General features: G+C 49.5%; 1 protein-coding gene across 7 annotated transcripts in view; it reads left to right on the plus strand.

The window, feature by feature from the left end:
* The window catches only part of neo1a (neogenin 1a), a 134,414-nt gene that overhangs the window by 40,653 nt on the left and 80,614 nt on the right, over positions 1–13,147 (plus strand). For all 7 annotated transcript variants that reach the window (XM_029256140.1, XM_029256145.1, XM_029256146.1 and 4 more), the window contains exon 2: positions 11,843–12,160. In XM_029256140.1, the coding sequence (XP_029111973.1) occupies positions 11,843–12,160 (318 nt within the window). The remainder of the gene's footprint in view (positions 1–11,842; positions 12,161–13,147) is intronic.

The raw sequence follows: 13,147 nt of genomic DNA on the forward strand, positions 1-13,147 counted from the left end.
GACAGCGGGTATGCGAGGCATAAAAATAGGCTTGTAAAAGGGCTTAAGGGTTCAACGCTGCTGTGCTGTTCAGTTCGGGTGCCTTGCTGCGGAGGTGCGGTGCTTTGGGGAGGCTACACTCAACTATCATTTACTGCTCTTCGTTGGATTCATCCTGAACAATGTTAGAGCACCCAGAGCAGAGCTTCTGTCATTCGATCCCTTGGGTGTATTTGTTCACTTGCTCCGGCGATGGAACGGTTTAACTTTTTGTTTCAAAAGTTTTTCTAAAAGAAACTATAGAATCCTGAAAGTGACTCAGGGCCGGTGGAAGCAAACAAGTTGAAAGTTGAGGGATGGAGTAGGTAAATGAAAGGTGACATTGCAAATTTCACTGAAAGAATACATTTAGTTAGATTTGCTGATTGTACAAATGTGCAAACATAAGAATTCAGATGCTCTCAAAAGTATGACTGTATCTCAGACACGCGTACATACACGTGTGTGTGTGTGTGTGTGTGTGTGTGTGTGTGTGTGTGTGTGTGTGTGTATTACAGACGTATACAGACTTGTTTGTGTGGAGCCCCAAGCTGTTAAGTGTTTACACAGGAGACTTGGCTAAAAGATAAGAGTGAGCTGTGGCCTGCTGTGACTGAATCTCCCGGAAGAAGTGTGTGTGTGTGTGTGTGTGTGTGTGTGTGTGTGTGTGTGGAGATTGCTTTATCCCACCACTTTCTGCACTGCAGAGATGGCATCAGTAACTCAGTGATGAGGGTGGGGGATGTGTGCATAAGCGTGGGGGTTGGGTCCCACAAGTTGTTTTTCCTCCAAAGGCATTCTGGGCTGCCTGTTGTAGGGTTTCCGATGTCATCACACACCCCGGACACATGCTTATAAGCTGCCCAAAATGTTCCCTTTTGTTCTTTTCCTCTTCTGTGGTCCTTTATTATGAAGGCTCTGTTCCGGTTTTAAGCAGTTATAAAAGGGGTCTCGCTATCTTGTGCTGCGCCAACTGCTGAAGTCCGTTTGGACTCTCCCTCAGCCAGTCTCCGTGGCCCAAAGTAAAGATCCTGCTTTTCAGTACGCGTCGGCGCCATTCATAAAATAAGCGGAGCCGTTGCGTAAGAGAGGATGGAGCAGACGGCGAGCGGAGGCCTGTACTCTCGGTAGAGCAAAAACGGCTCTGAAAAAGAGTGAAGCCGCGGCTCTCGGCATCCAGCGGCCAGAGGACGAATTTCCAGGTGTGCAGAGCACATCGGGCACGTCGACGCTTGGTTGCAGCCGGAGTCCGCGGCGTCCGTGCCGGCCCGCTCCTGTGCGGAGCGTGGTGGCGAACGGAGAGCATCCCGCCCCGGAGGAGAACAAAGCTGAACAAAGGGTGGGGGAGGATGGCCTGAGAACGAACAGCATACCAGGGCAAGCCAGCGGAACAGCGGCCTGGCCCTCGTTCCCGGGAACCGGCAGAGATACCATCAGCGCAAATAACTCCCACTAATGACGACCGCTCCACTCGGCTGCACCGCGCCTTATCTCTGCAGCGTAGCCTGACGGTTGCACATTTGGATCCCTTCTTGTGCAGACCTTCCCTGAACGAGGTGGCAGCACTGAGCTCCTGTAGAGAACCACCAACTTTGTTTTAGATGCCATTTGGATCAAATCATTCTTCCTCACTCTTTGCAACGTTGTTTTGAGCTGCGTTGCTTTGACCGTACCTGAACTTATGACCATTGTGTAAAGTACCGTGGGCGCCAGCACTGCAGTATGGTGTCCGGCATGTGCCCGGTGAGCGGCTCCATTTCCACTGAACATGCCCTTTGTTGGGTTGTCATCTCATTAATACCAACCGTGTTCTGCAGCCACTGGTACGAGTGATTGGGGAGCTTCTGCTTTCGGTCAAATTAGTGCTATTATCCCGAGAACCTCTGATCTCCCGCTTTCCCGTTGTGCTGTCCCGGGGTCTCTCGATGCAGCGAGCTGCAACTTGGCGCTCTTTAATTAGCTTTTGCTAACAGCCCTCTCTTACGCCAGCCTGAGTCTCAGGACCACATCGCTGTTATTCTCCTCAAAGGCATGTATCTCCCCTCTTCTGGCATCCATTCCCATCTCAACGCATCTGGAAAAGGAGAATCGCATGAGCAGGAAGCTTTCTGCAGTGGAGAGTTTCGCTGTGCCGACCGATGCGTCGAGGGAACGGGCGTCGCGTCGAAAGACTGTCCTGCTGTTCAGTAGTAGCCAGGGCCCAGTAATGGCTCACTGGTCCTCTGGTATTACTGTACACATTGAAGATATGTGTTTTCCAGGAGTTGCAGAAAGTGCTTGACGTACGTATATCTGCCATTGGCAGCTTCAGCAGGAGAAAGGCGCTCAAATGCAAGTTGAGATGGACGAATAATACCATAATCGTACATATAGTGACGTTGGGTAGAAACATTCTGTAAATTTTCTAGAGTGCTCATTTTTATTGGATGATTTTTGAAGGCATCCCTCTTTTGAGAAGCACACTTCAGCCCTGGCATCTGCCACCAGAGTCTCGCTTGCAGCTTGGAGGACAGTTCAATATTCGCTTGACTGAACTGTTCTCCTGCTCCCATCTTGCTGATGGCGCAGCTTCGTCGCGTATTGATTTCTCGCGACGCTGCACCTGCCGATGATATCGGCCAGCAGGACTTTCAGGTGTTCCTTTCCGGTGCCAACCTTATTGGTGCTGGAGCACCTTCTTAATTAAGGAAGTTTAAACAGGTTCTAGTGCAGCCGGTATGGATGAACTGGGGGTTAGGGTTATTGCAGAAAATTGAAGATCGCTCGTTCTGTGTGTGTGTGTGTGTGTGTGTGTGTGTGTGTGTGTGTCCATCCATCCATGTCCATATATGTGGCTTTAAAACGTTGTTCTCTTAGGACCTATTTTAGCCAGAATGGCAGATGTTATTTTGTGATTATTGGAAACCACATGTTGCTATTTCTCTTAAGGGGGTTTAATTAAGGTGAGTTTATACTTATTTGAGGTGTACGGTAATTGGTGTCACGGTTGTGGGCAGGACTCCTCTGCACTGGTCAGCTTTAGCGGGAGCGGTGGAGATGAGTGGTAGTGCTGGAAATGATGCGTAGCCAAGAAGTCACAGTGCGGAACTTCACTGATTTTTTTTTCGCTTTGGCTCTTCATACCAGCGTTAAAGCAGCTGACATTTTGGAGCACTCCGGGTAACGTTCGTATTTATTTCTGAGCGACGTGGGGCCGGTGCGGTAAGTAAAAATGGTGGAGTATAATTGGCGGAAATGTAGCCTTTGAAATCCGATGCTGAGAAATTGCCATGCGGTTCACACCATAGGGCTCTTCAGTAGGACATTTTTGTCCTCTGTCGTTGTTTGGTGTCTCTGTGTGTGTGTTTTTTTTTTTTTTTTTTTTTAGTATCAAATTCAACTTTGAAAAAACCCAAAGGGTGTCTTATTACACAAATTGTTTGCCAGCGGCCTTTGGGAGAATAAGTGCCTGTGTCTTACCAAGTACTTCCGTGCGGCAGGTCTCGCTGCGGGAGGACAAGGCGTCTTCAGTCTTGGGACCGATTCCAGCCACTTCCAGTGGCTTTTTCAAAGTGGAAATCGGTGTTACGTTAAACGTGGTTTTCGCTCGGTGCTCTCGCTTGAAACAAAAAAATTCCCCTGCTCGTGTCAAATGCATCGGGTGGTACAGGCTATATTATGTGACATTTGGTTTATGTTAGCCTTCGCATTACTTGCTGAAGGTCCCGGAATGCACGTGCACGCACGCACGCACACACACGCACGAGGGTATTTCGGCGCCATACAGGCAGACGGGCCCATTTTCGGGTCCACTGAGCGAAGTGCTATTCGGTGAAGAATCGAGACATTTCCCAGCGGTCCCTCAGCTCCTTTGCAGCCTTCGGGGGGACATCAGTGTTGTACGCAGCTCCCGTACTGTACTCTCTCCTCTCCTCTCCTGTTCTGTGGGAGTCTTGATGATCTCAGTCATGGCCCAGCTGCCTTGGCTTTGAGCACTGCGCTATTGTTCATGGGGTTAAGTCTTTCTTTCTTATTGAAGCCGGAGTTCGCTGTCAGCGGAGCCTTCTGGGTCATAGGAAAGGAGGCGAGTTTAACTTCTAGTAAGTGTTTATGTGTATAGCTACACTTATATACGTAAGGTAAAGGGAAGTGCCCTTAAGTTAAAGTGGACTCATGGCGACCGCTCGCATGTTTTCATCGTAATGGAGTGTACGGGAGTGTTAGCCAGCGTTTTACCATCGCCTTTTTGTCTGCATGTCTTCGGACTGTGGAGGGAGATCGGAGCACCTGGAGGAAACCCCCTCTATGCACGAGGAGAACGCAGAGCGAGCTGCATTTGAACCCAGGTCCAAAACCACAGCCCAGGAGCTGAGACACCAGCATTACCTGCTTTACTTCTACATTTATGTTATTCCCCGGTGTTTTCACTTGTCTGTGTGTGTGGGTGGGTAATTACTGGATTCGCCTGTCTTTCTCTTCATGCTTTGGTAAGGGTTACACCTTTGGAAGATGAGGGAACCCACAGAACATGTTGGGTAATGTGAACGCGATTGTTTTCCTCCTGAGTGATTGCGCTCGACGGTATTCCACATTGCGGCTGCAGCGATGGCCAAGCACACGTGTGTCTCGGCAAGCGGCCTTCTCGCACACTGTTCGTTTGGACCAAAGTGGGTGGTGGGGCTAATTAAAGAGTTAAGGGACCTACGGTGTAGTTGGGCTTGACGGATAGTCCTTTGAAAGTCCCTACAAAGAGGCCGATCGGGGAGCGGAGGAGGGGTCTCCAGTGGTGGCGGGGGGTGTGCTTGAATCAAAGGGTTCGATTTCTGCTGCCTGTCAGCCCCCCTCCCCCAGAGTCGGGACCGCGCTGGCCTGGGGGGAATGTCCCTTTATTCGTTAATGGCACGAATAGAGTGAGCTCAGTCATCGTGATGGACGTGAGCCGCAGAGGTCGGGCCCTTCCGGTCGTACATTTCTGCAAGACGGCAAACAGCTTATATTTCAATTATCGTTTGCGCTTTTGCCTTCCTTCCGAGTTGTTTGTTCCCATTGCGCCTCCATGGTTTGTTTGCTCGCTGTCAATAATTTTAAATGGTGCAGTTTTACCCGATCGCCATCGCGATGCGCTGTAATTATGTGGAACGGATAATCTGTGATTTTCTTTGTGCTGCATTGTTTGTTGAAAAAGTGACTCGTTTGTCTAGAGGATGTTTCACTCTTTGAACAGATTCTTGAAATTCAGTGTTTGCTTCATTATTTAAAAAGGAAATTTTTTAGGTGTGGGCTGAATTTGGACTTCAAAGCAAATTCTGCAGTCGTCTATAATTTTGTCTCGCGCACTCGTTTGCCCCCTGCTGTGCGCTCATTTCGATGAAGCGTGGGTAGAGGAGGGTCGTGGCGTTGGGCGGGGGTCTCTCTGCTGGAGACGCTTTGATAGCGGGGATTGGAGGGGTACCGCGCAGCGTGGCATCCCGCTCCTCTCGGCTGATAGCTGCGCTCTCAGGGTTTTACCGGAGATGTGAGCCTGGGTGCTCCGGGGAAACGCTATCGCAGACAGGCAGGCGAGAGTGGCGGCTCCCGGGGCCTGCGACCTCCGACCTTACGACATCATGCACATTTGCATCGTTTTGTCCTGATGTACGGCTTCCCGGGGGGCTCCGGCAGCTACCGATCACCTGGCAGGTTGTTGCAGTGCAGTGTTGCACGAGTGGCTCCGCAGCTCCGTGTTTGTTCCTTTTGCTTCATAGCGGGGAAAACCTTTTCTTTGTCCTCGTGTAGCTAGGCGGCCGAGGTTCTCCCAGGAGGGTCGTCGCTCAGCCCTCTCTGCTCAGAGGCTCTGTGGCGATGGTGGCAGTCCGCACCGAGCCGAAGTGTCCCCTCCCTCCCCCTTGCTGTGACAGCTGTAAAACGAGTGCCTTGGCGCCCACCTAAACACGGATCCCCGGGTTCGGGGGAGCGCTGCGGCGCGCATGCCACGCTGTGCGGATTCCCTGGGCGCTGAGCAAATCAACACATCAGCAGGTTTAGCGTGATGGATGGCCTCACGGCTCGGAAGGGAAGGGACGGGGAGCAGCGCGCTCTTCCAGACGGGTTCTCTGGAGTGTTTCACCCCATTTCCCTCCAACAACCCCATATATAACTTCTTCTCATCATTAAATATTGCTATTCACCTTCATTCATCTGACTCTTTTGTTGCATATAGTTTGCAGTGTTTGGTGTGCATAATAAACTACATAAACATTTTATTCATTTATAGGGCTGTGTTGCTCACGGTAAATACCTCGAACAGGGGTACTACAACAGGAGTGGTATTCGAACCTGGCTCATTTGATTACAAGGCAATAGATGAAGCACTACTCCACCTGCTGCCCAGCGTTGTGGTGACATCGAGGTGATTGTCCTTCACCATGTTCTTCACTTCTTTGTTTCAGTAGCATCGATGCATTCTGTGACAAATTCACTACGGTATGATATTTTGTTTCCAAAGTCCCAGTTTTCGTTGGATGTCATACTCGAGTCCACCAGCCCACTGCTCAAGTGAAAAAAAACTCTTATGTCAAAATTGCACTGTTCCATTTATCCCAGGTTTATGGGATGCAATTTGCCCTTATCAGTGAGTGAGCTATAGGCAATGAAATGGTTGTTTACTTGTTGCTGTTTCATTAGCATCTTTACAGCCCCACCTATTTCAGCACTGAGATGGAGCCCAGGTTCCAGCGCAGCAGTTCGGTGCCACTGTAGGCTTTCATTGGACACCTGGGCACTGGCCCGGGGACTGTGCGGCGCCCTGTGGAGCCTGGGCTGAAGACGGAATACATCTGAAAGAAACCAGCGCTTACCGTGCTCCTTCGTTTTAAGGAGCTGGTGCGGTAGGATAAGTTATCGTTTTCTCGTGGCAGCCTTCCGCCGTTCTTCTGTTGAGAACGTTCATTCTGTAGCATTTGTACGAATAAGATGAAAAGGAACCTGTGGCAGGAGATGAAAGCAATCCCGCAGAGGACCGGTATGGCCAGGGGTGGACAGACATGAAAGGCGGAGACGTCTTCCGCTCCGGACCCTTGGAAGCCTTAACTCGGTGATGGACGAGACGGCTGAGAGCTGTCGTGCTGGGAATATATTATTATTATTATTATTTATTAATTTAGCTGATGCTTTTCTCCAAAGTCACTTACGTTAGAGTTGTATACTGAGCTACTTACAGTAATTCACCCAGTTAATTTTTGCCGTGTCAACTCAGGGTAAGTACCTTGATCAAGAGTAAAACAGCAGGAGGTGGGATTTGAACCCGGGTTCTCAAGTGTAAGGTGTTCATCGTAACTACTGAGCAAGCTGCCGCCTCAGGAATATACATCTGTACCTTAGCCAGACAGCTGTGCCGTACCTGTGACCACCTTTTCCCTGCTTTTGGCTGTGGGCACCCCACTCAGTACACATCCCATTGCCTTAGGATGCTTATTTGCTCTTCATGTCCACAAATTAAATTATAATTTGCCCAAAAAGCCTTAAGTGCAATGGCTGAATTTTAAAACCTTTTGACAAAATATTCTACAGGACTTCAAACATTTTTATTATTACTATTAATTCTCATGGGTCCTGCTTGCCTCAATGGAGTATCACTGGTAGTTGAATGGAAAGGGAGGGAGGGAGGTTGCCATTGTTTCCAGTTAGCGGTGAGAGATTGCCAAAGACCACCCATTTGGGTCAGCAATTAGTCTTATGGGAGACAAAACCAAGACCATTGTAAAGCAGGGAGTGGCTTTGTGGTCTTTCATGCTATCCTGTGACCTAGCGTCCTGCTGAAAGGGACCCCGCTGCACATGGGATGCTCTCCGTGGGGCAGGTAAGACAGGTGCCCCTTTGGTGGAACGGCTGGTCCCCTAGGATCCCCGCGGTGAGTCGTCTTCCCATACTCACTGACTGGTGCATGAGCCATGGACACCTGGTCACAGCTGGGTGGAGAGATTAGGCCTCCGTGTCTGTAATTCCTATTTGGTATTCCTTTTGGGGGGATGCGAAGGTGGCCATCAGGTCTCCGCATGGGACGCCAGTCCATCACAGGGTAGCCCCCCACACACACACTCGTCCATTAAGGGTATCGTACGGTCACGAGTTCATCAGAAGCACATGTCCCTGGATTGTGGGAGGAAACGGGAGCACTTGGAGGAAACCCAGACACTCCTGGAGGACAGGCAGACTCCACACTGACCGATCTGTATTGAAACCCACAGCCCATGAGATTTGAGGCACCAGCGCTGCCTACTCTGCTACTCTGGCACCGCCAGTTAAAGAATGGTTAATGGTGATTATTTAAAAAAAAAATAAAAAATTAATGTAAGACATTAAGATGTCTTGGATGAGCATTTTGTTGATATTATTGTTGATTCATTTGAAAAATGCATATTCCAGTTTCCATTTCAGCGCTTGTGTACTCTTTTAATCAACTTCATATCAATTATTTAATAATCACTTCAGCCTGAAAGACTGAAGCTCTGGATTATTTGTTTGTTTGGAGAAAGAGTTTCTAGTTTACTTCTACTGTGTTAATGGATAAATATTAGCAACTTTTGTGGAAATCCTCAGGGCTCTGCATACATTTCATTTAACAAAACTGTGCAAGCGATTTAAAAGTTAATTTGCCCTATTAATTAGCCTTAACGAAATACACAGCGCTGTCTAATCCGCATGGATCAAAGGAGCTTGATGAAGTTGTGGCCAAAAAGTATGTTCATCATTTCAAAGACTAGGAGATTCGGGAAATGTCGTCAGTGTTTGTCGTCACGCATTATCGTTATTTACATTACATTTAGCTGATGCTTTTCCGAAGCGACTTGTAAAGTCAAGGTTAGTTATTTACCCATTTCAACAGCTGGGTAATTTTCCTGGAGCAATTCAGGGTAAGTACCTTGCTCAAGGGTGCTATAGCCGGAGGTGGGGTTCAAACCTTTGAATCCAAATACAGGAGCTTTGACCACTACATGACCAGCTGTCCCCTGATTTGTTCATCTAGCTCACACTTTCAGCTTTTGTTATATAACCATTTGTACTGTATGAAGGTTAGTACCTTGCTCAAGGGTACTACAGCAGGAGTGGGATTCTAACCTGGAGCCTTGAGGTTTTTAGTCAACAGTTTTAATGACTATGCCACCTGCTGGCCCTACGTTTCATTTGGGTATTTAACCTGTGTCTGAATCAGGCTGAACTGTTTTAGTGGACGCTGTTGTCTGCAGAGCTGTACCACAACACACACACACACATTCCCCTGTGCTTAGTTTCAGGCACTGCTTCACATGTATCAGTACAGCAATGAAGAGGTGACTTCCTGCTATGGCCACACCTCTCCCTACTGTGCTGAACTGCCCTGCTCTGGGGGGAGTGACACTGGCACGGTCACTGTTCTACCTGCTGCTCGGCTCTGACTCCTGCAACGGGGGAAGCCATCGGCATGCAAAGCAGATGGCCAGAGTGTGTGTGTGTGTGTGTGTGTGTGTGTGTGTGTGTATGTGGGTTTTTTTTTTTTTTTTGGGTCTAGCGGCGTCCTTTGCCCGCTTGCCTCCATGCCTCTCCTGCTGGACCTGCTGGTGAGCCGTTAAAGATGCTAATGATGAAGTATGTCATTCCGCCGATGGCCCGTCCGGTGGCACGGCGCTTGCGGCTCTCCATCTGCTCACCACCCTCCCTGGAACGCCCGAAAGCCGTTCCGTGTCATGTCTTTGTCTGTTACGGTCACTACAGGCTACCATCCCGGCAGGCTGCGGGAGCCCGGCTTCCTGTAAGAATAATGGGGGTATCATTTTTGCTTGTTGTGGAATACATTAAATTGATTTCAGTTTTTTTTTTTCTCATTTCTTGGATGGCCCTGGGATGTGTCTTGCTTGGCTTGCTATGTATGGTCTCTTTGTAAACACGTGCAGCATTCCCAGCCTCCCCTGCTCTTCTAATAGCCACACGCCTGTAGCATTTGGTGGCACAGCAAGTAGCACTGGTACCTCACACCACCTGAGATGTGGTTTCAGACATAGGTTCCATTTTGGCTCAGTCTCTGTGGAGTTTACGTGTAATCGCTGTGTTTGTTTCGGTTTCCTCCATCCTGCAAGTGTGTGATCGCACTGTGATGGACTGGTGTGCCATCCACGGTGATGCAAGCCCACACCCTATTATTCGATGGTAGATCGTGGACCACCATGACCCCACAGTTACTGATAACGGATGGGTGGGTGAATTCCGTAGAGAATTCCGCTGCGGCTCCTCGATCGGCTCCAGATCAAGGCACCCTGTGCGCCGTCATCCTCGCTGGACTTTCTGTCACACCTCAGAGGGCACTGGTGCCAACAGCGGCCGGCAAAACTAGGCAAAGCGGACGTGGGCTTTTCCGGGTGACTGGAGAAGGTGAAAATGGCTCTCGGGTGCGAGACGGTGGCGTCCGCCTGTGGAGCAGATCTTGAGTGCATGGAATCCTTTCCTTCTCTGTCCACCGTCACAAGTGGAAGTGAGCGCTGAGGCTGTGCTGCGCCGGACCGACTGCAGAGGTCAATAGGAAGGGCCTTACTGGTCGGCGCCCTGCCGTTTCGGGGTAAACGCGACTCTGATTGCACCTCTCCGTCCTGTGTGTGCCGTCTTCAAAGCGCTGCAGTCGGGCTTCCTTTCCGCTCTTCCCCCTTACGTGATAAGAACATAACTGACCCGAGAGGTCCTGCTTCAACTGGCTGTGATGGGCGCGCTCAAGCAGCTCCGCGATCGGCCCGCTGCTCGATTTGTCCTCAGCTGCAGGTCACACGTGGGCTTTATTGCTGCCTATTTTTATACTAATGGCTTGTCTGATAATACATAAAATTTTGCCCGCCTTAATTGTTTTTGTGCCTTTCTGGCAGCGTCGACAATTAGCGTAATTACTGTTGACACACTATGCTTACCCTCGTGCTGAATTATTTGTTTTTACGCAGTCAGACGTTTTCCAGTTTTCGCCCTTTCTTGTCCTTGAAAACACAATATTGTTTCCTGCAAGTAAACGGGCTCTTGCTTTCATACTGCAGATTGAGCGGGACTGTGTGCTGTTCTGGAGACCTTCCGCTATGACCTGGGGTTGGGCTGGGAGGGCACCGTGAGCTGAAATTGTCCTGCGAAGTCTTAGCTTTGGGTGTAGATGTCTAGTTAATCCCCCATGTCAGTGTGTTTTACAGTACTGTCTGAAAAAAGTGAGATATTTTTCAATAAGGGGACATTTATCATGTCTGTCTAGATAATGAATGATGAATTTAGCTGATGCTTTTCTTCAAACCAGCTTCCAGTGTTAGATTTGTGCAAAAGGCTACATGCCATAATTTAGCCATTCATACCGCTGAACAGTTTTTACTCTATCAGTTGATGGTAAGTACCATGATCAAGGATGCAGTGTCGGAGTGGGTGTGTATAAAATAATATATGCAAATAATATGTTTAATTTGGAAAGAGTGCCACACTGTACTCCCGGAGAAGACCTGTTATCTTTCTGCTCTGTTAAATGAGCCACAGTTTAATTGTTGTGTAGCTTGTTCAACAAGAGCAGGTGGGTTAGAGCACCACCTTGCGCTTGAAGGACGCAGGCGTGAAGCGTGCTTCTGGTGCTCTCCATGTAGGTACTTGTACTCCTTAAATGACCCCACACTTCTAGTCTGCCTACTGTGATTTTGTTGGAAGTTTGTGGAACGTTGTTTTTTTCTGTTACAGGATGCAGTAGCGTCTGGTCACATCAGTTTGACGACGAGGCCAAAATGCGTGGTCCTGTCTTGTCTTTCCGCTGCTTGTGGTTGACAGGGTTTCCTATTAATTCGGGTTTATCTAACTACAGCCATGTCCTCCGTGTCCTTCGCAGGGCTGAACCCGAGACCCTTCGCCGCGTTTGGTTTTGCCGTGGAGCCAGCGGACACCGTAGCCATCCGCGGTGCGCCGGCTGTGCTCAACTGCTCGGTGCTGGGCGACATGCCGGCGCGGGTGGAGTGGAAGAAAGACGGAACCTTCCTGAACCTGGCGTCGGAGGAGCGGCGGCAGCTGCTGACTGACGGCTCGCTGCTCATCACCAACGTGGTACACTCGAAGCACAACAAGCCAGACGAGGGTGTCTACCAATGCGTGGCATCCATCGACAGCCTGGGCATCATCATGAGCCGCACTGCACGCCTGACTGTGGCTAGTAAGAGCCTCCCGTCACATGCACGTGCACACACACGCGCACACGTGCGTACGTGAATTCTCAAACGTCATGTAAACTGGACAGTTTCTCATACAATATCTTCTAAGGTCAGTACTTTATGCTGACTTTTGCATCTTGTCATTTCTGTAACCCTTGCTCTCACATCATCTTGGACCACTTTGTGCAGTATATGTCAGGAGGTGTATGTCTATGTCAAAAATCACACCGGCACAGAGGTACACACTGAAAACTCTGAGAGAACTCAACACCGGTGCTTCTCTTGCAGTGTAAATGTTGATGAGGTCTTATTGGCAGATCTTCACGAGATCATAAAGAAATATAAATCGAAACAAAGTGAGCAACGGTGACCCCCCACCAATCATTCTGTATACTCTAAGCAGATGGATAGATGACTGGACAGAGAGCTACCTCCGAATCGCACACGTCACCATCAAGCGGTGCGAGATGTGGCTTCGACCACTCTGAGCGTTTGAGAAGTTTTTCTGCAGGCTAAACGTGCAGGCAGTGTTTGGGAGGAGCGGCGCTTACCGCGTTTTGCTCCGAACTTCTCAACTGGACCTCTTGGGGCCTGGGAGCTCAGTGGAGTGGCAGCGACCATAAGGTGTTCTGAGTCAGGAGGGTTCCTGCCTGGAGTTGAATTTGCTGTGGGAGGAGCCGAGGGAGGCGATCTTTTCTGTGTCTGGGGGTTTCGGAGTAAAGCGGACCCTGTGCGGAATGTGCTGCTTCGCTGCTTTGAACCTTTCGATCAACCGAATCACATGATCCTCAACGTCCCTTTCTTAATCCGATTGGTCTCACTGCTACCTGCACCTGCCACATCTTTTAGTCGGCAGGTTTACGCAGGACCGCTTTTCGGAGAGCCCCTTCCTCAGCCCGTTATCAGTCCTTTGCTAGCTGCTCGCAGGGGTGATCAAGAGGTTAATTGCGGCGTCATCAGGAGTCGGCCGTCACGTTCCAATTGCGAGG

This window comes from Scleropages formosus, chromosome 11 (assembly GCF_900964775.1).
Source record: "Scleropages formosus chromosome 11, fSclFor1.1, whole genome shotgun sequence".
NCBI lineage: Eukaryota > Metazoa > Chordata > Actinopteri > Osteoglossiformes > Osteoglossidae > Scleropages > Scleropages formosus.